This window comes from Panthera onca, chromosome F1 (assembly GCF_046562875.1).
Source record: "Panthera onca isolate mPanOnc1 chromosome F1, mPanOnc1 haplotype 2, whole genome shotgun sequence".
NCBI lineage: Eukaryota > Metazoa > Chordata > Mammalia > Carnivora > Felidae > Panthera > Panthera onca.
Window position 1 is genome coordinate 26,319,650 of NC_138355.1, and position 24,359 is coordinate 26,344,008.

Consider the following 24,359-nt stretch of genomic DNA (forward strand, 5'->3'; position numbering starts at 1 on the left):
ATATCGGTTTTATTCTTCTTCCTATAATTTTCATTGTATTCTATAACTGATTAGTCTGTCCAATTTCTTGGTGACTCATTATTACATTTTTCTTAGCAAAGGAGGAGACTTGTATTTCCTGTTAGCAGGACTTTCTTTTCTTGAATTGTACCACCTAATTATACTGTTTTTTTCTTCCTTTTATTCAAAATAGCGTGGTGGTACAAGAAGAAGCCAGGCTAGAACTTGCTGTGGTGTGTTCATTTATCTGTTAGAATCTGACATAGGTTGGGGATGAGGTCCTTGGATTTTTGAGGTGATGTAATGTAGTTTGGGTTTTATTTTTTTTAATGTTTATTTATTTTTGAGAGAGGGAGAGCACATGTGAGCAGGCGAGAGGCAGAGAGACGGGGGGACGGAGGATCAGAAGCAGGTTCTGTGCTGAGAGCAGAGAGCCTGATGTGGGGCTTGAACTCACAGACTGTGAGACTGTGACCTGAGCCAAAGTCAGATGGTTAAGGCCAACTGAACCACCCAGGTGCCCCATATAATTTATCATTTATATTGAGACATTTTTGAAAATGAAAGGGGGCACTACTCAGGATAATAGGACAGTGTAAATCAAGACTGTCACAAGCAAAACCAGAATTTATGGTAGAAATGATCTGGCCTTCTATCCAAATCTTGACTGTGCCAATTTCCTACTTTGACATGTGCAAAGTGATAAACCTCTTTGAACTTCATTTTCTGCATCTGCAAAAGAAAGATAACAATTCTCAAATGTTGAGGGAGAGGGGGAAGTGCCTGACATATTATGTATCCTTTGTAAGTATTATCAAGATAATGTTTGCCATGTATACCTTAAATTTCTTCACAATAGACAGTATGATATTATAAATGGATCAGGTTAAGTTACACTAGGGGTGCAATCAGTTGTCCCAATCAGAAATTCCCACTCCAGGGGCACCCGACTTAGTCGGTTGAGTGTCTGACTCTTGATTTTGGCTCAGGTCATGATCTCATGGTTCAGGAAACAGAGCCCCATGTCAGGCTTTGCACTCTGTGCATGGAGCCGGCTTGGAATTCTCTCTCTCTTCCCCCTCCCCCCACCAAAGAAATAAACTAAAAAAAGAAAAAGAAAAAGAAATTCCTACTCCAGGATGGCAGCTAAGGGGTCTCAACAGGATGTAGGTACTATAAGCACATCTTTCCAACTTATCTGAATGCAGACTAAAGATCATTTTATTTACTATAAGAAGTGTCAAAAATGAATTTTTCATTGTTGGAATTAGTGGTTTGTTAGCCATAATAAAGGACATTAGAAATAGACTCCCATAGTGGCTCAGTTGGTTAAGCAACTTCAGCTCAGGATAATGCGGTTTGGGGGTTCGAGCCCTGCGTCAGGCTCTGTGCTGACAGCTCAGAGCCTGGAGCCTGCTTCAGATTCTGTGTCTCCCTCTCTCTCTCTGCCCCTCCCCTGCTCATGCTCTATCTCTCTCTCTCAAAAATAGACAAACATTAAAAAAAAATAAAGAAGAAAAAGAAATAGGCTCTCACTGATGGAATTTATGATTTTCAAGATGTGTGGACTGGCTAACATATTTCAGAGGTACTCCCATGCTTTTATGAACACGTTGGTAAGAAGCTGGACCAGTAGGGACAGTGTGTGGGACGGAGGACTTCCAGTTGTCTGGTGCTTCCTGGAAGGGTGACAGAACCCTGGTTCTGGAATATTGTTCATCCTCCTGCAGTGAACCTTTCATGCAAGGTTATGATTACAGTTCCTAAATGGAAAGAGACCGGCATGTCATCAAACTCACAGAACAGGTGGTATGTGTTAACTGTTGATGCTTGCTAACTGTTTGTTTAATAAATGTCCGTAAGTATGACAGAAATTGGACTGAGATTGGTTTAATAATAAAAACTGGTTATGAGGTTGTTGGAGAATAGTTCATTTTTATCCCAATTCTTATAATTTGGCTGCAATCACTATCTACCAATAAATAAATAAATAAATAAATAAATAAACCGGTAATTATGCATGATTAAAATATTTAATCATGTTTTTAACCACTAATGTGACTCTACATTTGGATCTTCTGTCCACTTCTGTTGGCCAATTGGAATGAAAACAAAAACAAAAACAAAAACAAAAAACAAGTGTTAGAGGAACTGACTTGCATAGAATGGTAAATGGCAGATCCAGGTCTAAGACTCAAATCATGTGATTTGAAGTTCAATGCTCAGGAGTGGGTACAAAGCAAATGTGTGTATGTGTGTGTGTGCACATAGATGCCCGTGTCAGATGAAGAGGAATAGGAGGAAGGAAACCGAAGTGATGTGAGGTGACATGGAGGAAAACCAGAAAAAAAACATTAGGCAATACTGTAGGGTACTAAAATTAAGCACAAGCCTGCAAAGAAGGGCTGGGAAGGTTCTGAAGTTAGTATTTACTTAAGAGCTAGTTCTATAAATAATAATAATCATAATAATGTCTATTAATCATTAGCAATAGACTAACAATAGTACATTTCCTTGCACAATGCAGATGTGTTTGACTCATTGCCTGGTGCCATGAAAATGTGGTCAAGAGGGTAGGGATACCTAAAACCACATCTCTCCAAGTTTTAAGTACAATCATGTGTATTGGAGATTGTAGACTGATTTTCAAATACCACAAGGAAATTGATCTGCAAAGAAACTAAGAACTGTTTTTTCTACTTTTCTCCCATGGCAAAATTTCCCTCCCCTTGGCTTATCACCTAAACTACTAAAAGCTCCGCTTGTGAAAAGAAGAAAAACTAAAAACCAAGAAACAAAAGCACAACAAAAAAAAGTACAAAATCTTTCAATACATTTGGAGAAGAACCAAATAAAGCATTATTTTCATACAACTTTATGCTGGAGAAGAAAGCCAAGAAATAGTTAATTTTAAATATTTAAGAACTATTGGGGCCTGGGTGGCTCAGTGGGTTAAGCATCCAACTCTTGATTTCTGCTCAGATCACAATCTCACAGTTTGTGAGTTCGAGCCCCTCATCAGGCTCTATGCTATTAGTCCTTGGGATTCTCTCTCTCACCCACTCCATTGCCTCTCTCCCTCTCAGGCGCATGCACATGTACTCTCTCTTTCAAAAATAAATACACTTTAAATATTTAAGAACTGTCAACATTTATCTCAATGGAAAGGCACACTTCTGAAGTTAACAAATGATGAGGTTTGACAAATTTGGATCACTCTGTCTGAGGATTACGGGATGGGAGGAAGAAAGCCTGAAAAGGCAGTATTAAGTATGTGTGAGAAATAAGCCCACTGACCCCATCAAAGGAGGGACACAGAGACTCAGAGCACAGTGAACCCCTTTAATCAACATTCTCGCAAGAGTGGGTGTCTGATGGACAGGCACACTGGGGGCAGTTACAGCAGGCAATTTATCTCCTAGCATGTGAGTCCCTCCCCTGATTCCTCATTGACTGAGTGCTACAGAGTTTACAGCCTGGCCTGGAGGTCGCCTATGCCCACGTAAGGCAAAAAGTAATCTGACTGGAACAAATATACATTCCTCCGTGACACAGAGACTTCAGTTCTTTGGCGCATGCTCATTGCAAAGCCGCCCCCCCCCCCCCAAAATAAGCCTGAGAAATGAAGGGGGGGGGGGATGAAGAACCAGTAAGTGAAGTGTCTTAGGGTTTAGGACTCCACTGTGTGTGTGTGTTGGGGCTTGCACATATTCCCAATAGGTTATAAACCTATTGTTAAATAGACAGCACAGCTTTCATTTGGCATTTCTGAAAATGATTCATCTCACTTCTCACAGTGTGTATAAATTTTCTACATGTATATCTATATATGCAAATGGAGTTTCTAGAAGGTGACAATGTCAGATTTGGATAATGTGTAATATCAGCATCACTACAGAAATAGCTAACTTTTAATTCTTGAGTGTCAGAATACTAAGATTGCTCTACCTAATGTTTTTGACCCATTCAAATGGGCATCTTTCACTTTGATCCTCAATTTCATATATAGTTAAATTAGCATAAATCCAACTGAGTATCTTTTAAATCCTATGGAGGTTGGAGGGAAAATGCATTTTTGTAAAAACAAAGTAAAAAACAGAACGAAGTCACCCAAAAAACTGAAAAGATTTCCAAAGTCCATTCCACCTCTGTAACTTCAAATGGCTTACAGATGAGGCCACTTTTAATTTTAAGAGGGGAAGAAAAGTACATTGTGTTCATATGTATGTTTACTCTAAAACATGGATGAGGCTCTATAGCTTGTACAAGGTCTCCATGGCAGAAAACACACATGAATTCGAAGGTCTCTCGAGGTGCATGTCTAGGAGGGCTCACATTTTTGGACGGGGAGGCTGCAGTAACAGTATGTGGTCAGCAAGCAAAGGAAGTGGACAGGATTCAGGGCTGAGTAGAATCATGATCCTACAGGCTAGGGAGCCACTGCCCCTACCCCCTGACTCCTGCTCTCACCAATGGCAATTTTTCCTTTCCACTCCATAATGACCAGCTATTGTTTACTGAGCTCTTTCAAACTGTGCTAAGTATTTTACACACAGCATCTCACCTCTTGCACAACACCCCTAGGAGGAAAGTGTTACAACAAGTAAACCATTCACTCCTTTTAAGAATGCTGGAAGGCAGGTACTATTCTTATTCTCATAAAGAAGGAAACCAAGGCACAAAGGCATTCAGTAACTTGCTTAAGATAACGTGGCCAATAAGTAGCAGAGCTGGCTCAGAGCCATTTTTCTTGGCCACCATGTCAAGTCAGCACCATTCAAATGTTGTGGAACGGTGCAGACTTAAACCTCTGTGGCCAGACTAAAATATAAAGTGGGAACCGTGTTGGTGATACAAGGGGATTTAAGAGAGAGGCCACCGACAAGATGCACTTGCTTGTGAAGAGCCACGCAACTTGGCTTTGCTGCTGATTGATATGTGGAAGTAAATGGAAAATGGCTACAAAATGAAACACCCAACCACAAGCGTGAGCTTAACATTAAACATGATATAGGAATGGGGCACCTGGGTGGCTCAGTTGGTTAAGTGTCTGACTCTTGATTTTGGCTCGGGCCATGATCTCAGGGTTCGTGGGATCAAGCCCATCTGGGGTCTGCACTGACAGTGCAGATTCTCTCCCTCTCTCTCTACTCCCCCCTCAAAATAAATAGACATTTTAAAAAAACATTATGTAGGAGCAAAATCTCTTGCCTAAGAGACCTGGTGCAGGTGTCATTGAGAGAAATAAGATAATTATCTGAAGCTGAAGTGATTTTTAAGATCTTGAATCATGATTGAGAGGTGATAAAAGCCCTGGGGACATCTCTAGCAGCAATGAATCATTCGCATTTCCCATTCTCTTTCTTGGAATCTGGGTAAGTCAGACAGCCAAGCCGGAAGTCAGCCCACAACATTCACTATCTTTTTCATTAAGTAGTCTTTCTAGGGCCTTAAAGTCCCTAGTTGTGAATGTAGAATAAGTCCCATCTTTATTTAAAGTTTGTAATATTGGGTCCTCCAGAAGTGTTCTGTAAATTCCACACGCTATCAAATAAGAGGAAAAGCAATTTGAAGAATGACAAAATCACTACTCCCAAATTCCACACTAGAGTTTTCAGAGTAACTAGATCTGTAGTACTAAAGAATTCAAGTCATTTAGGGGCAACTGCCGCTGTATGGTCAGTCTCACACAGCTGCTTACAGCCTCCTGGGACTATTTCCGAGCAGTGATATTGAAGTGGAGCCCCTCCCTTGTGTTTGTGAATCCATAGGATTCTAACCAGGATTCTCCTGCCCCTCCCTAAGTCCTGATCCATCCGGGAAGAAAGTAAAGAGAACACAGGTGAGCATACATATTTACATAAGCTACAAGGTTGTGCAAACAAACTCTTAACTGATAAAAGGGCATTTTATAAATGGCTCTTATTTCTAACCATTTGCTTTGGCAGCTTTATTTTTTTAATTCAAGCACAATTAACACAGTGTTATATTAGTTTCAGGTATACATTATAATGATTCGACAATTCCACACATTACTCGGTGCTCATCAAGATAAGTGTACTGTAATCCCTTTCACCTAGTTTATCCATCCTCCCAAACAGCCTGTGGCAACCACCAGGTTGTTCTCTATATTTAAGAGTCTAGTTTTTGGTTTGTCTCCTTTTTTCTCTGTTTGTTTGTTCTGTTTCTTAAAATCCACATGAATGAAATCATGTATTTGTCTCTGAGACAAATTTACTTCTTTCACTTAGCATTATACCCTCTAGATCAATCCATGTTGTTGCAACATCTTCTTTATCCATTCCTCTATGGATAGACATTTGGGCTTCCATATTTTGGCTATTGTAAATAATGCTGCAATAAACATAGGTGTGCATGTATCTTGTTGAATTAGTGTTTTCATTTCCTTTGGGTAACTACCCAGTAATTGAATTACTGGATGATATGATGGTTCTATTTTTATTTTTTTAGGAACCTCCATACTGTTTTCCACCATGACTGCACCGGCTGGTATTCCCACCAACAGCTCTTTTCTTTCCCCATTCTTGCCAATACTTGTTATTTATCCTTTAGAGTCTAGCTATTCTAACAGGTGTAAGGTGGTATCTAATTATGGTTTTGATTTGCATTTTCCTGATGATTAGTGATGTTGAACACCTCTTCATGTACTTGTTGGCCATCTGTACGACTTTTTCAGAAAAATGTCTATTCATGTCCTCTGCCCACTTTTAATTGGATTATGTGGTGTTGAACTGTATAATCTTTTTATATATTTTGGTTATTAACCCCTTATTGGATACATCAGTTAAAAATATCTTCTCCCATTCTGTAGGTTGTCTTTTGTTGACGGTTTCCTTTGCTGTGCAAAAGCTTTTTATTTTGGTGTGATTTCTTACAATTTTTAATGGGCTTTACACATCTAAAGTCTCTTCCATATTGTTTTAAAGTCCTTATCCTTAGTCTCCTTAATGTCTTACACCAGTGTTTTTCCCTCTGTATAACACACCAACGTTTCTCTTGTTTAAATCCTATATCCTTTTTATCATAAGTGTTTATCATAAAATAATGTGTATAGGTTTTAAAATAATGAATGTAAATTTTTCCTAGTGTCCATAACTGCCAATTAGCTAAGAATCTTGATTATTTCCATCATGAGGTTAAAATGGATTCTCTTTTGAAATGCACTTTGTGAACATATTTTTCTTTCACTTCCATGGGCTCCACCTTACATATGATAAATTGCAATACTGTGTAGGCCATATAAGCTTTTCTACTCACAGTTTTGCAGAGATTAGTGAAAAATGGACTCAGCAACTGGCTAGAAATTGAATTTCAGTAAGGGAGGAAAAAATGATTATTATTTAGCAAGTCAACAAAAAATATGTTCTGGGTTCTCATTAGACATTTTTAAAATGTAGTGTTAGCTTGAAAACAAATAAATGAGTCAAGAGGGGAAAACAGAAAATTCTAAACATTAAAAGCCAGAACTCCTTCCTGAGAACATTTTTGTTAATGATAGTTACTAGTCAATTTTTGACTTCTTATAAAGGCTTGGAACATTAGGAAGATAAAGAAAACTGAATTACTGCCAATAATCTACTACAAATAATTGACTTGACTACATTTCATACAACTGAAGGTCATTGACTATTTTTCTATTTTCTTCATTCCTAGTTTTCAAATACTGGATGGTTGGTATTGACCTTTAGCTTGTCATGTTCTCTATGCCAGAGCCAAGAACAATTCACAGGTATTATTTATTTAGCTAACTTCATCCTTAAAGCTGCCAAAGAGGATCCAGGATGGAACCCATATAGGGTTGCAAGTCCATAAAAGGAATAAAATTAATATTGTACAGAAATGACCTCATGTGTTCTCACAACCTTCATAAAAGATAAAAAGATGGAAACAAGTATATTCAACACTTATTAAGTATCTATAACAGCAGAAGCACAGTGCTGAATTTTGGAACATAATTAAGGTGAAGTCCATATCCTTCAAGCAGTCATAATCTAGTGGGCATGGCTGACTGTGAAAAACACAATCATAAAGACATAAAATACAATGAAAGAATAGGGGAGAGAATGACCTCTCTCTCTCTCTCTCTTTTTTTTTTTTTTTAAGTTTATTTATTTATTTTGAGAGAGAGAGAAAGAGCATGAATGGGAGAAGGGCAGAGAGAGAGGGGGACAGAGGATCTGAAGCAGGCTCCGCACTGCTGCTCCTCAGCAGCGAGTCTGATGTGGGGCTCAATGTCACCAACCTGTGAGATCATGACCTGAGCTTAAGTCAGACACTCAAGCACCTGAGCCACCCAGGCGCCCAGAGAGAATGACTTCCACTGGTTGTAAGGCTATGAAAGGGTTTTGTAGATATGAAATCTGAGCCAACTCAATGGGAAGAGTGTCCTACAAAAATGGTGGGATAGCAGAGGATAACATGAGAATTCTTTAGTTATCACATAGAATCTGAGGGCAGGGCAGGGGTATAAGGGAGATGACATGTTCAGAGGGTCTGTGGATATCCTTAAATGCCAACTCCGGTAGCAGTGTTGTGAAAAGTAGGGTGGCAGGGAAGTAATTAGGAGACCATTGCAATGGTTCAGGAAGGAGGTAATGAGGTTTGAACTAAGAAGAAGTAGGAGTGCCAGCCAGTAGTGATAGCAGTAGAATCTATGTAATTTGGCAAGTGGGTGGGTGTGGACCATGAAGGAGGAGGAGGAGTTGAAGATGATTCTAAGGCATTAATTTGAAACAGTGAACATATTACATTTGAGCTACCTTGAGCCACAGAGAAGGGAATTTCCATCAGGAAGGTGGAAGTGTGGGTCTAGAGATCAGGACAGATATGGAAATCATAGGCATGTGATGGCTGAATACATATGAGTGGAAGAAATCACCAAAGGATAGTGTACAAAGAGAAAAAAAGACAAAAAGAAAACCTTAAAATGCAAGGAACACCAGCGTTTGAAGAAAGAGAGGAGTGAAGAGTCATTGGTGTCACATGAATGGCCGGTCTGAGAGCCAAGCATATGATGCAAAGTGATCAAAATCAACAAAAGTTTCCAGAGATACAGCTGAACGCTGCTGAGGGGATCAGCAGGCGATTTCCTGTGGTCACAGAGATCATATCCGCACCTAAACTCTGCACCTACCTACTCAATTATCACACAAGAAATACAATGTGGCTTTTCAAGAGGAACCCACTCATTTTACCAATAGTTAATGTGGGACTCAGTGATCAAAATAAACTGCAAGTTCCAATTTCCTTCATTAAATTTTCTTTCAAGCTCACTACTCTCCTTACATTGAGGTTTTTAGAGAACTATTATTAATCAAGTACGTGCTCTCTTTAATCCCTGTGGATGTGGTTACATGCAAGGACTCCTGAGTCACAGAGGTTTGTTGGGTGTCTAATCCAGCAGTGTAACGAGGACTTGTTACCTAACCTCTTCAGACTCGGTTTCCTCATTTGCAAAATGGGAATGGTGATACTTACTTGTGAGAGTTGAGAAGAGTGCATGAGAGAACGCAAGCAAAACTCAGCACGTGGCATCAAAGGTCAACTCACTTTTGCTGTTACTGTTTTGTACTTTCTCTCGGGGCAGAGGCTACCCCAACACTACTGCCGAAAGCGGGTAGCACAGAGCTGGGAACGTGTGAGCCTCATTCGGCCAGCCCTCCGGGAAGCGTCAAGCGCAGGAAGAGGGATAAACAGCTGACAGGTTCCCCAGGACTCGTAAGCCTACAGCCCCAGAGGTAGGACTGGCTGCAAGACGCCGCTGGAAGCGGGATCCTAGTCACCGCCTGTGACCCTCGGAAGACCACACATCCCAGGGTGCAGCGCGCCCACCCAGGGTGGAAATTTAGCCAGGCGGAGTCTGATTGCTAGCCCGCCGGGGAAAGCAGCGCACGCTGGGACTTGTAGTCTTCGAGTCGCAAGTTCGCGGGTCGGAGGAGGGCGGAAGCCAGAGGTCCCGCCTTTTGTCCACGTCTCACTTCTCCCGGCCAATGCCCTCTCCTGTCCCCGGAGCCAGCCCCTCTCCGATCTGGTCCCCATTGGTCCTGAGCCTCAATGCCCCGGGCCCTACCCGGAAGTAACGTTGGGGGAGGCGGTTTCCTAGACTACGACACCGGAAAGTTGGGGGAGGCGCTCCGGGCTGCTAAGGGCGGAGGGCGGTGGCAGCGCTGGCGCTGGGGACCGGCTCGGCGGTTTCGGGAAGCAGTTCGGCTACGGCTACCGCTTGCGTTGCTCCGCATCCCGCCCTCGGCACGGCTCGCAGCCCCCTTGCCACCCGCGTCCGGCAATGTGTCCCACCGGCCGGGCGTAGCCGCTGCGCGTGCGCGGAACCGCAGGGCCATGAGCGAAGCCGGCGGCGGCCGGGGCTGTGGGTCCTCGGTCCCCCAGCGAGCGCCATGGAGCCTGGTAGCGGCGACGGCCGCCTTCTGCCTGGTGTCGGCCACGTCTGTGTGGACGGCGGGGGCCGCGCCCATGAGTAGGGAAGAGAGACAGAAGCTTGGGTAAGGGTGCCTGGAAGCCTGGGGTGGGTTTCCTCAGGAGGTGGACCACAGGCGAGGTGCCTGTCATTGCGACCCGGGCGTGCAGTGGCCTCTCCTGTCGCGATTGGGACAGTTGCCCCGCGAGGACCCTGGCGGGGAGGACAGGGTTCGGGAAGGTGGGGATCGTCGCCCGCAGTGCGACCTCGGGGGACCATCGGGGTGTCGCCTGGGCCGTCGGTGACATGTGCAGCCTCCTTGAGGCCATCCGTGGTGTGTCAACGCAGCTGCCATGTCAATGTCCCGTGAAGGGGGCTACAGCTCGTGCCACTACGCGCCAGAGTCCTGTGGTTGTCTTTCGTCGGAGACGTGGTTAGATTCTCGCACAAGTGAGCTCCCAGCTGGGAAAATGTTGCTGATCTCACAGTAGTTAAGGAAATAGTCTTTACACCTGTTACGGAAAAGGGGGCGTACGTTGAAATTTGAACTTTACACATTTACCATTTCCTTGCAGTGTTTTGTTGCACTGCACTTTCTAATAGAACAGTATTTGATGGTATTACTTAGAAGCCTCAGTTAATTATACCTGTTCCCTTTGTTCAAAGTAGTCTTATCAGTCTTGAGAGTGTGATAAAATTATCAGTTATATTTACAGCATTTAATTGGGCGTCACTATTCCTAATATATGCTAGGTCCCACAAATTAATAAGAAAAAACCAAGAACCAGTAAGAAGATGGGCAAAGGGTATGAAGAGTTAATTCACACAAGAGGAAATGCAAATGATCAATAAACATGAAAAGTTACTCAATCTCTTAAATGTGAGAGATGGCAGATTAAAGCAATGAGACAGCTCTTTTTTGCCATCAGATTAGTACAAAACACAGGTACTAACTGAGGTGTGAGAAAAGACTTGGTGGGAGTGTAAATTTGCTGTAACTTATTGACAGTATCTCCTAAAATTTAAATTGTATCTACTCTTTGATTCATTAATCTGGTCTCAGGGAATCTATCCTACAGAAATAAAAGCACTCTTGATGTAGAGATAGGTATACACGGATGTGCATTTTTAAGGACTGGAACTGTTTCTTGGAGCATCTGTATTATGGAGTAATATTCAGATATTATGGAGGAGGTAGAAGGCCATCCAGGATATATTCCCAAGACAAAAATGCAAGTTGTAGAATAATATGTATAGTACCATCCTATGTTCTTTTAAATGCAGAATAGAAATTGTCAAAGCTCAGAAAAACATGGAAAGATGATTACCCCTGGGATTAGGATGGAGGTGAGATGGAACCATCAGTTTTATTTTATATACGTACTTCCTTATTGTTTAAATCATTGCAAGAGTATTAGTTTCTTAGTAAGACAACGATTAAGAAATAAGAAAACAAAAGATGCTTGATGGAAAAAAAAAGTATCAGCTACCAAAACAAAAATATCAGGAAATTCTCTTTTAAAAAAAATTTTTTTTTCAAAGTTTATTTTTGAGAGAGAGAGAGAGAGAGAGAAGAGAGAGTGGGGGAGGGGCAGAAAGCGAGGGAGACACAGAATCTGAAGCAGGCTCCAGCCTCCATGCTGTCAGTACAGAGCCTGATATGGGCCCGGAACCCACAAACTGTGAAATCATGACCTGAGCCGAAGTTGGATGCCCAACCGCCTGAGCCACCCAGGCGCCCCAGTAAACCCTTAATAAGTATCTTACATTTTCTCTCTTTATGAATTTAATGTATCCTCGATAACTGTTTTAATGAATGCCCTGCTCTGTGCCAGGTTCTTTACAGCTCTGTAATCCTCCCTGTTTCTTAATGAGGTGAATGTGATTCCCGTGGTGCAGATGAGGAAATTGAGACTCAAGGTCAACTTGTTCAAAATCAGAGTTAGTAAATGGTGGAACCAGTATTCAGACCCAGATCTGTGTGACTTCAGAGACGTTCTCTCCACTGTGTTGCACTTCATAAGATTTGGAAAGAGAAGCTTAAGTCTAAGGATGGAACGTATCTTATTTGATCACCACTCCCTTTTCTCTTTTTTTGTTAAAAATTTTTATTTGAAGAAGAGTCATTAGTTAAGTCATTTGTTGACCAAAATTAATTTTTAACTGGAAGAATCCAACCAAAGTGGCTTGGAATTTCAGCTCCAATTTTGAGAGTAAGAATCTGGAGCTAATAAACCGCAAATACATAATTGCTTGATTGCTTTCCCCTCTGGGAATTTTTGGGAACCTGAACTCTGATTCATTAGGTTTACCTGTATGATTTTTTTTTTAAAGCCCAAATAATGATTTATGATAAAAAGCATAAAGTGCCCCACCCTTTTTCCTATCCTACCAAGCCAAACTGATGATACAGACTGGAATTATCACTAATAGTAAAGAGTTGCTCAATTGCTTACAGTTTATGGAATTTTTACTTGGTCATATGTAGTCTTATCCTTCCTGGAATACATTGTTTTTTGTTTTTGTGATTTAAATATTACAGCAGTTGTTAATGTTCTCTTTTCATTAAAAAGAAAAAGTATAAATGCAGTTTCTATAGCACATTGGCAGGCAGTGTAATTTTAGATAAAGCTGACTTACAAAAATTATTTTAAAGCGAAGAAAAAGACATAATGTTTGAACTATGGATCTGATTTCCAACATATTTTTATTCACTTGTTGAATAGATATGAAACCATCTTAGAGACATTTTCTTCTGTTGAGTATAGTTATCTACCATTCTGTATTTAAATATGACTTTGTAGACTTACGTGTTTAAGTAGGAGAGAGAGAGCACTGAACTGGATATTAAATATCTCCACTTTGAAGTATGTGTTGTGAAATCTGATGATCATGCACTGCATAAATGTAAGGGTTGGAAAATAACACGGTCTCATATGCAGTCGTGATTTATTCATAATCATGAAAATCAAGGGCTTACGAAGTTTGGGTTACCGAGTTACAGTTTATGTTATCTATAATGCGTGTGTCTGGGCAGTGCCATTGCCAGTTAAAGGAATTTGTACCTCTTGACAATAATCTTGTATTGATTCCATTTCGGTGAAAGGAAGAAGGATTTCCTTATTCCATTTGTTGATATCAGTGCTTGAAAAGAAAATCTTAACATTGTTTTTGGTTGTTTATTAGCTAATTTGAGAGATCTTTATCATTTGTAATATAATAAAGAAATGTATGGAAGAATTCTTTGAGATACTCCATAGTTTTCTGAGATAACTTGGTCCATATTCTGTCATACATATAAACACATACAGAATTAATGTTTTAGCAAAGTGATAAGATCTTGTTTTAAATGATTGTTTTAAAATGATTATTCATAAAAAGTTTGCCAGGCCTTATTCAGTTTATAAGTTTGAGTGTGCTTGATTTTGCTGGTCATTATAGCCAGGATCTGGAAATTAGTTCTTTTCTGTCTGCTAGCTTTATTATTACCAGTGTTTCATTATCCATGGTTACAGTTTTTAAAATGAGAATTTCAACATAACAGGAAGTAAAATAAAATTATACCCAGCCATTTTCTCTAACACTTTCTTCAGTTCTTGCTATTAGTGATTGGAACTTTGGGAATAATAGCATTAATAAAAGATTACCGAATTATTTTTCCTTTGCTAATTATTTAGATATTTGGCTTTGTCAAACCATAACATTAAATGTAGAACAAGGCCAGCTGGGTGGCTCAGTTGGTTAAGCGTCTGACTTTTGATTTCAGCTCAGGTCATGATTTCACAGTCCTGAGGGACCGTGAGATCGAGCCCTGAATCAGGCTCTATGCTAGGCTGGGCCTGTAGCCTGCTGAAGATTCTCTCTCCCACTCTTTTTGCCCCTCACTTGTTTGTGTGTGCGCTTTGTGTGCTTTTCTGCTCTCTCTCTCTCAAACAAACAAACAAACAAACAAACGTAAAACATTTGTAGTTTTTTGTATAGTTGTCAAGACCCCAAACTTGAGAGTGTTTAATTGAAAGACTAGTTAGTTGGTCCAGACAGTACAGATTTTGACTTAGTAAATCTGATGTGGGGATCAGATATCTCCATTTTAAACAGTCATCTTGGGGATTTTAAGACACAGAGATAGCCAAAACACACAAATTTCTTTTTGAGGATTATTTTTCTCATTTTATTTATTTTTTTGATGTTTATTTTTTGAGAGAGAGAGACAGAACAAGCAGGGGAGGGGCAGAAGGAGACAGAGGATCAGAAGCAGGCTCTGTGCTATCCAGTTGTCAGTGCACAGCCCAATATGGGGCTCAAATTCACGAACCTTGAGACCATGACCTGAGCTGAAGTAGGATGCTTAACTGACTGAGCCACCCATGCGCCCCTATTTTTCTCATTTTAGAATATTATTTATTTGACTTTTGACAGTTTTTTAAAGGAGCAGAGAGTACATCGTAAAATCATAAAATTGGTCTTTTGAAAGTGTGAACAAATATGTATTAATAAGTATGTATTAAAGTAAGCATTAGTGATTTTATTTAAAAGGGAAAGTAGAAGCTGTTAGAGTACTGTTATTTCATATCCTTACACACCCACCCCTCTCTTGCTAGAGTATATATACTCTATATAAGCAATAAATGGTAACAATTCTTCTTTTGGAGGTCTCCAGCAATATTCTTCCTTTTAAGACAGATGTGTTAAATTTTTTTAAGAGGTAATTGTTTTTCAGCATCAGACTTCCTTCTCTGTGCATGGCATCCATCATTTATCAGTTTTCTTAGGGAACATAAGGTAAATTTTACATAAATTGCTAGGAATAGTAAAAGTTTGGCCTAGCCCTGTGTGTTTCATGAAAGCTTGTCTATTCACACTGATGTATTTCTTGACTCTGTTTATGTCTTTTTCTAACTATTTTTTTCTTTTGTTTTTTAATTGGTGCACGTTTATGAAGGAGCTGTAGCTTTTTGAAAAACAGTAAATAGAATGTTCTTAACTTTTTTCTATTTCTGCTCTTTTAAAATTAGGAATCAAGTACTGGAAATGTTTGATCATGCTTATGGTAACTATATGGTAAGTAAAAGGCTTATCTTGACATAATTTATGTGAGCAGATGGTTGTATCAGCACAGTCACCTGGGAATTTTGAAACCTGAATTAATAGCACATTATTTTAAAGGAAGTTTTTAAGAAACAGTGCAAGCAGAGGCTAACAGAGTATTCCTGATAATTGGTTCTTAGAGGACCAGTTTATTAAATAGGTAAAAATTGAATTAGATTATGAAACTTTGTACTTAGGTTGTTTCCTTTGGTACTATCAACAGTGTTTATTGAGTGGTTTATATAGCTAGATACTGTGGATGTACATGAATAAGATGTTCTCTCTGGCCTTCAGGGAAATTATTCTCTTAATTAAAAAAAAAAAAAAACTGCAATGTTACTTTATTACTCTGAAGAAAACCGTTGCTTAAAAGAGACAGAATATGACCTAGTTTCTGTCCAAATTTGTCTTCATAGTGGTCTTTGAATATATTTTGCTTTTCAGATACACTGATTTGTACGGTTGTAAATGTCTTAGTGTTCACTGGGGTTGAAATAGTTTCAGTTTTGCAAGATGAAAAAGTTATGGAAATCTGTTGCTCAACAGTGAATATACTTAATGGTACTGAACTTAAAAATGGTAAATTTTGTGTTACATGGTTTTTTTCTTTTTACCACAATTAAAAATTTAAGGGGCGCCTGGGTGGCTCAGTTGGTTAAGCGTCCAACTTCAGCTCAGGTCATGATCTTGCAGTTTGTGAGTTTGAGCCCTGCGTCAGGCTCTGTGCTGACAGCTTGCTCACAGCCTGGAGCCTGCTCTGGATTCTGTCTCCCTTTCTCTCTGCCCCTGCCCCGCTCACACTCTGTCTCTCTCAAAAATAAATAAATATTTTTTAAAAATGAAAAAAAGAAAAAAATTAATACCCAGGTGCTTGGGTGGCTCAATCAGTTTAGCATCCGACTTTTGATTTCAGCTCGGGTCGTGATCCCAGGGTTGTGGGATCGAGCCCTACATCAGGCTTTGTACAGAGCATGAAGCCTGCTGAAGATTCTGCCCCTCTCCCCTGCTCATGCTCTCTCTCTCTTAAAAAAAAAAAAAAAAAAATGAATCCCCACACAGTACAGGGGAGCCATTTGGAGGACAGTAGGGCTGAGTGGGTTGTAACTGCCCCCCTACTTCTCCGTGCCTCTTTCCCCTTAATACAATGATCTTAGACTCCAGGGAAAAAGTGTTTAATTTCTAAAAAGATGAACTAGCAGGGAAAATTTGAGAGTTGCAAGAAAATTTTCTGGGTAAATGTGTGTCATTTTGAAAAGAGTAATCAAATTATTCTGAGAATACTTATGACTTTGTTTTTACGTTTTAAAATATGCTAGCAGATTTTCTTTTAACATGAAGGCCTATGAAATATAGTTGGGAAAAGTTTGGCAAAGAACTCATTTTGATTCTGCTTTAAGTATTTTGCAACTGATTCTGTGAATCCATTTTTACATATATATTACCCAAATATCTTCATATATTAACATCTTTATAAACATCTAAGTACATACATACTTTATGCATTTTTGTATTGTTTCAGCATGTTTTATATTTGATACTTCCTGCTCCTTTCTGTAGTGCACATTTTAAAATGTTTTTTTTTTTTTTTTAAAAATTTTTTTTTAAATGTTTATCTTTGAGACAGAGGGAGACAGAGCACAAGTGGGGGAGGGCAGAGAGAGAGGGAGACACAGAATCTGAAACAGGCTCCAGGCTCTGAGCTGTCAGCACAGAGCCCAATGCGGGGCTTGAACCCACGAACCGTGAGATCATGACCTGAGCCAAAGTCGATGCTTAACCAACTGAGCCACCCAGGCACCCCACATTTTAAAAGGTTTTTAGAAAATAATGGTAATGAAGTTTCGGGTATTTTTGCAATATTGAAAACACAGTTTTAAATTCATATCTAAAGCTCTTGGCCATTTCCTTAATATTTCTCTCAAAATTATTTCTCTCTGGTTAATTCTATTTGAGCCAAGCATAATTTAAAAAAGCTAGGCTAATAGTTTTGAGGTGGTCAAACGGACCTATGCTATACCCTCAAACCTTAGTCATCTCGTAAATGCATACTTTTGGTTCCAAAGTTGAATAGCTGGATCAATTCAGTACATTTCTTTTTTAGAGTTTGTTTATTTTATTTTTGAGAGAGGGAGAGAGAGAGAGAGCAGAGTGTGAGTGGGGGAGGGCAGAGAGAGAGGGAGACACAGAGTCCGAAGCAGGCTCCAGGCTCTAAACTGTCAGCACAGAGCCCAACGCAGGGTTCAAACTCATGAACCGTGAGATCATAACCTGAGCTGAAGTCTGACTGAGCCATCCAGGTGCCCCAGTTTAGTACATTTCACCGTGAAGAGGATCCTGTCTTTGTAAATCACAGTATCTTTAATGTCTCTTATTAGGTAAATGGCAGAAAGTTTTATCAATACATTTTTTCCTATTATAGAATGCACTGTAGTAAGTGGGTTTATAACAAAGCAGACACTGAGAACAGCTCTCAGAGGACTTCCTGGTGTAGTTCCTATTTATTGGATCCTAACTGGGAAACTTTGGTATACCTGCCTACTTATAAGATGTAAAGGAGAGGGATTTCAACCCCAAAGATTGGGAACTCCTGGAATTAACACTGTCTTCCATTTTTCTGGTGGATCCACACCCATCTGCAATCCACCGCAATAGATATTTTTATCATTTATTTATTTATTTCTCCGTTTATTTATTTCAAGAGAGACAGAGAGAGTGAGCGGGAGAGGGACAGAGGGAGAGGGAGAGAGAGATCTGAGGCATGGATCCAAGCCCGATGCGGGGCTTGAACTCACGAACCATGAGATCATGACCTGAGCCAAAACCAAGAGTCGGACACTTAACAGACTGAGCCATCCAGGTGCCCTGCAATAGATATTTTTAAACGTTCAACTCTTTTACAACATGAGTGACTTTTGTAATGTACTTATGCTCAGTTTATGTGAAATTTGTAACATAAGATTTGGTCTAGAATTCTCACTTCCCCTTTTCAAGTTCTGAGCTAACCTGAAACAGTTCTAAAATATTAAATAGAGACCAGGTGCTCTATATTTGTTATTTGAAGTCAGTTGAAAATTTTTTCCATTTATTGTACTCAAACAGTATTAGTTTGCTGTAGAGCAAAAGTATATAGATTTTGGAATTAGATGGATTTGAGTTCTAATTCTTTCCTGGCTAGTTAACAGCTGGGACCCTAAACAGATCATTTAGCCCTCTGAGCAATGTCTTCCTTTGTAGCCTGTAAGATGGTTGAGAACAGGGATCATTTTAATATGATTAATATTATGATTAATAATATGATTTTAATGAATTTTTAATAAATTCATCTTTTATAGGTCTTGTGCCTAAAATCATGCCTGGTACACAAATGCTTATTTATTTAATTTTTTTAAAGAACTGAATTGTGGGGCGCCTGGGTGGCTCAGTCGGTTAAGCGTCCGACTTCAGCTCAGGTCACGATCTCACGGTCCGTGAGTTTGAGCCCCGCGTCGGGCTCTGGGCTGATGGCTCAGAGCCTGGAGCCTGCTTCCGATTCTGTGTCTCCCTCTCTCTCTGCCCCTCCCCCGTTCATGCTCTGTCTCTCTCTGTGTCAAAAATAAATAAACGTTAAAAAAAAAAAAATTTAAAGAACTGAATTGTATTCTTGTCAAGATGTAATCAAATAGTGGGGTTTTTTGTATTTGATTATTATGATATATCTTTGCCTCATAAATTCAAAGAAATCATTTAACAAGCTTCATTAAAGATATGAGTTTATGATGAATTTTGGGATCTAGAAGTTTACTTCTTTTGTTGTAGTTAGTTGCCTACTATGCCGAAATATAAAATGCCTGGCACATAGTGGACTGTTAATAAGTGTTGAAATCTTTTCATTTCTCACTAGTCCTTCTTAATATTACTCTCCATTCTAGTGCGCGTTTAGAGCAATTCCTTTTAACTTCCTTAGTTCATAGGAAAACAGTATTTTCCAAAGAATACAATATAAAGAGCAAGTGAGAAGTCTGGAAATGGGACAGGACACCCTAAGGTAGTTGTGTCACCTGCCAGCTGGGTTGCAATGAGACAGTTAACTAATCTCCCTGAGCCTGTTTTCCTCGTCTCTCTCCAGTGGTTATTGCCTGCTCCACACTGCCATTGTAAGGATTAAACAAGTTAATATCATTCAAGTGCATGGAACTAGTGTCAGGCAAATAGGAAGCCCTGTATAAGAGTTTGCTGTTATTGTTACTAATACTATCATTATCCATTCTCTGCCTGAGATTGAAATTGCCCTCCTAAACTTCATCTGGATTCTAAACTCGTTCCTCAGATTGTGATTAGAACTTCTTTAAAACACACATTCTTTTCTGTTCTAGGCATGTACCCTTTGAGCTTATTTTTTTCCTTGTTTTTGTTTTTGTTTTTGTTTTTGGATTCCCCAAGTTCTGCAAATGTTATTTTTCAATAACAGTGCCCCGCCAGCTTTAGGTAGGGCAATACAACTCTGCCATCTTTTGTTATATCCAGGCATTTTCTGATTTTAAATATTTTAAAACCAAAATATTTTATCAATATTGGTTTAATATTAATATAACAACAACTATGTTTGACATATCTCTAGTCCCAATCAGACTGCAGTTCATCCACAATAAATTGCACAGATGGCTTTCTTTTCCCCCCAAATAACATGAAATTTGATGTTTGTTTTGGCAGTTCTTGTGTGGCCTAATTTAACCTCAGACCATAGCCACTCTAGCACTTCTGTTAGTATGTTTTTAGTATTTGTGCTGAGGTTAGTTTGCAGATTACGTTAGACAACAAAATGGCATGTATTTAGGCCACCAAATGCAGAACTGCTTTGGATCTGAGCTCTTTGACCTGATATTTGTCTCCTGAGGTTTTTCCTGTTACTGTAGACAACTCAAACTGTTACAAGTTGTAAAAAAACAAAACAAAACAAAACAAAAAAACTGTACTTTGGTAGAGCCCTAAACATTACAAATAAACTTTAAAAGAGTTGGTAAGAACAGTTTCTTGTAACTCAGTGGAATCATACCTAATAACCACTTTTAAGCTTGATTTTGTGAGAGCACGGTTCAAAGAAACAGTAGATTAGTCCTTATCATTGGAACCAAAGGAACTGTTTTAAAGCGTAACTTCCTTAAAAATTTCTAGATTTGTGTAAGTTTTCTTAGAATTACTTTTTTCTCCTAATACTACTTCCTTTAAACATTTTTTATTGTGGTAAAAAGTATCATAAAATTTACCATATTAACCATTTTTTTTTTTAAATTTTTTTTTTTTTTCAACGTTTTTAATTTTATTTTTGGGACAGAGAGAGACAGAGCATGAACGGGGGAGGGGCAGAGAGAGAGAGGGAGGCACAGAATCGGAAACAGGCTCCAGGCTCCGAGCCATCAGCCCAGAGCCTGACGCGGGGCTCGAACTCACGGACCGCGAGATCGTGACCTGGCTGAAGTCGGACGCCCAACCGACTGCGCCACCCAGGCGCCCCTTAACCATTTTTAAGTGAACATTTCTATGGCATGAAGTATATTCAGCATGTTCTGTAACCATTACTATCTGTTTCCAGAACGTCTTCATGTTCCACATTGGAAACTCTGTACCCGATGTTTTCTTTTTGATAGTTTGCTCATCAAAAAGAGTAATTCTGTAAATAAAGTACTTTTTGAAAAGCAGTGCTATGGCTGGGAGGAGGTAAGTTAGGAGCTTAAATGTGCCTTTTTTGTGTGTAGAGGAGTGTGGGACTACCTTTTTGTTAACCACTGTTCCTTGGTCTGTACTTCTAGAGCATCCTAAAACTGCCAAAATGACAAATTCTGTAGTGTTCTCTTGTGATATTTTATCATGACACTCTGATACTCTATATAGGACTTGAACTTGGTAGAACACAGGTTTTTTTTGTTTGTTTAGTTAGGTATAATTTATAGACAAAAATCTTTAAGTGCACAATTCTGAGTTTTGACAGTTGTATACATTTGTTTAATGACCACCACAGTCATGACATGACATTTTGGTCACAAAACTTCCTCGTGTTAGCAGTGAGTTCCTTTTCCACACCTCTGACCTCCGGCAACCCCTGTGATCTTTCGGCACAACAGTTTTTCCTCTTTAGGAGTTCATATAAATGGCATCGTATAGAATATAGTCTTTTGATTCAGATTTCTTTTGTTTAACATGATGCTTTTGAGATTTTATCTATGTTGTTGGATATACCGTAGTTCTATTTGTTGCTTAACCGTAGTTCCTATTTGTTGCTTAATAGTATTCAGTTGATTTGATAGAACACATTTATTTATCCACTCACCAACTGATAAATAAATATTAGCCTTGTTTCTGGTGTTTGGCTACTATTAAAAAGACTGCTGTGAAAATTTGCTATGCATGCAAATTTTTATAAGGACATATATTTTCATATATTTCCCAACTAGGAACGGGATTGCTAGGTTATATGACAATACGTTTGACTTAATAAGGACTGCAGGGGTGCCTGGGTAGTTTAGTTGGTTAAGCATCCAACTGTTGATTTCGGTTCAGGTCACGAGCTCATGGTTTGTGAGTTCGAGTCCTGCGTCAGGCTCTGTGCTGGCAGTGCAGGGCCTGCTTGGTATTCTCTGTCTCCCTCTCTCTGCCCCTCCTCCGCTTGTACTCTGGTCTCTCTTTTTCTCAAAAATAAAACGAACTTAAAAAAAAAACAAAAAACTACAGAACTTCCCTAAAGTGTCTGTAATATTTTGTATTCCCCCACCAGCAATGTATAAAAGTTTCTGCATCTTCCCCAGTGCGTTGTATTTTCAGTCCTTTTAATTTCAGCCATTCTAATGGGTATGTAGTGGTATGTTCTTGTGATTTTAATTTGACTTTTCCTGATAACGGGTGATGCTGAAAATCTTCCTGTGTGCTTAGTATATCTTTTTTTAGTGAAGCCTCTGTTCATATCTCTTGTCTATTTTAAAATCAAGTCATTTGTCCTGTTATTGCTGAGTCATAAGAGTTCTATATCCTGGATATCCTTTCTCACCTATATTACATATCACAGATATTTTCTCCCTATATGTGCTTTGCCTTTTCATTTTCTTAACAATGTCTTTTGAAGGGCAAATGTTTTAAATTGTGATCAGTTTTCTTTTTTTCATGCTGCCTAAAAAATATTTGCCTAGCCCAGGATCCCAAAGATTTTCTTGTTTTCTTCTAGGCGATTTATAATTTTAACTTGTTCATTTAGATCTATCACTCATTTTGAATTAGTGTTTATATATAGAATGAGGTGAAGGTAAATTTATATTTTTTTCTACGTGGATATCCAATTATTCCAGCACTGTTTGTTGAAAGGATATCCTTTTATCACTGAATTACTTTGATATCTATATAAAATTAGTTAACCATATGTGCATGTATTTTTTCCCATTGATCTGAATATTTTTATACTAATATCACACTGTTGTAAGTGTGATGTTAAGTTGTGAAATCAGGCAATGTAAGTCTTTTAGCTTTTTGTTCTTTTTCAAAATTGTTTTGGGTATTCTAGATTCTTTGCATTTCTGTATAGATTTTAGCATCATATTGTCAATTTCTACAAAAACGCCTGTAGAGCTATTGATTGGGATTATGTTGAATCTATGGCTCAATTTAGGGAGTTTGACTTAACAATATTGAGTCTTCTATTCCACGAACATGGTATCCATGTCCATTTATTTTGGTCTTATTTAATGTCAACATTCTTTTGTAGTTTTCGGTATACAGGTCTTATACATCTTTTATTAAACTTACATATATCTCATATATTGATGCTTTTGTAAATTGTAGTTTTTCAGATTTGTTTGTCCAGTTGTTCACTGATGTTATACAGAAATACAATAACTTTTTGTCGGTTGATCTTTGTATCCTGCAACCTTGCTAAACTCACCTGTTATTTGTAGTAGTTTTTTGGGGGAAATTCCTTAGGACTTTCTACATTGTCAATCACATCATCTGCAAAGAGACTTTTCCTTCTTTCCTTCTGATCTATGTGCCTTTTCTCATTATTATTACAGTGGCTAGAACTTCTAGTATTATTTTGAAAAGAAGTGGGAAGGTCCTTGCTTTTCTCCTAATTAGGGAGAAAGCAGTTAGCCTGCACTATTAAGTATGATGTTAGCTGTTGGTTTTTCATAAGATGTCCTATAATAGGTTGAGTAACTTTCTTCTCATTTGTAGTTTACTGAGAGTTTTCATCATTATGGAATATTGAATTTTGTCAAATGCTTTTTCTAAATCTGTTGATATAATCTTCCTAAAAAGTCTGTTAGTAGTAGGACTTTTCAACAACATTATTATTTATCATTTATTCATTTCATGTAACATTATTTCATAAGTTATAATTGATCAAAAACCAAATCGATTGATTTATTGGAAACTTTTTTCTCATGTAATTTTGAGTACATACTTTATGCTAACATTCTGCTCTGTAGAGATTAAATCTTATGAGACAGCTGCACTTTTGTTGTTGTTACTCGTTTCTCCTCAGTGCTGAGAAACATTTCATAAAGTACACTCTGTAAGAGGACAACAAATGGTCAATGTAGGAAGTAAGTCTGATAGTTTAATAATTTAGCTAAATGAAATCCTGATACCTGAAAAATGTTTTAATAAGTGAATGTAGTGAACAAAAGAGAATAGGAAAATTTGGGGTGAAAAAGAACTGATAAACTTATGCAGTTCAATCAGTAATTAGCATATGCTGTCAGTATGTTGGAGATGGTATATTAAATATCAGTTCATTTTTGGGGGGAGGAATACCTTATCTGCCTCAAGGAGGGAGGTATTTAAGAAGGAGGATATGGAATATGACATTTTAAAA

At 38.8% G+C, this 24,359-nt stretch overlaps 1 protein-coding gene and 1 long non-coding RNA gene across 11 annotated transcripts in view; one reads left to right on the forward strand and one right to left on the reverse strand.

Annotated features, from left to right (window-relative positions):
• The window catches only part of LOC132686135 (uncharacterized), a 39,592-nt gene extending 29,424 nt beyond the window's left edge, over window positions 1–10,168 (reverse strand). For both annotated transcript variants that reach the window (XR_013553199.2, XR_009613458.3), the window contains exon 1: window positions 9,499–10,168. This is a non-coding gene — a long non-coding RNA (uncharacterized LOC132686135). The remainder of the gene's footprint in view (window positions 1–9,498) is intronic.
• A 2-nt stretch (window positions 10,169–10,170) lies between these two features.
• EDEM3 (ER degradation enhancing alpha-mannosidase like protein 3) overlaps window positions 10,171–24,359 on the forward strand; it is a 78,794-nt gene continuing 64,605 nt past the window's right edge. For 3 of the 9 annotated variants that reach the window (XM_060643707.3, XM_060643713.3, XM_060643708.3), the window contains exons 1-2: window positions 10,172–10,520; window positions 15,451–15,496. In XM_060643707.3, the coding sequence (XP_060499690.1) occupies window positions 10,360–10,520; window positions 15,451–15,496 (207 nt within the window). In that variant the 5' untranslated portion in view covers window positions 10,172–10,359. Of the gene's footprint in view, window positions 10,521–15,450; window positions 15,497–24,359 lie in introns of all 9 variants that reach the window. The other 6 variants (XM_060643717.3, XM_060643709.3, XM_060643710.3 and 3 more) reach the window with 3 other exon arrangements.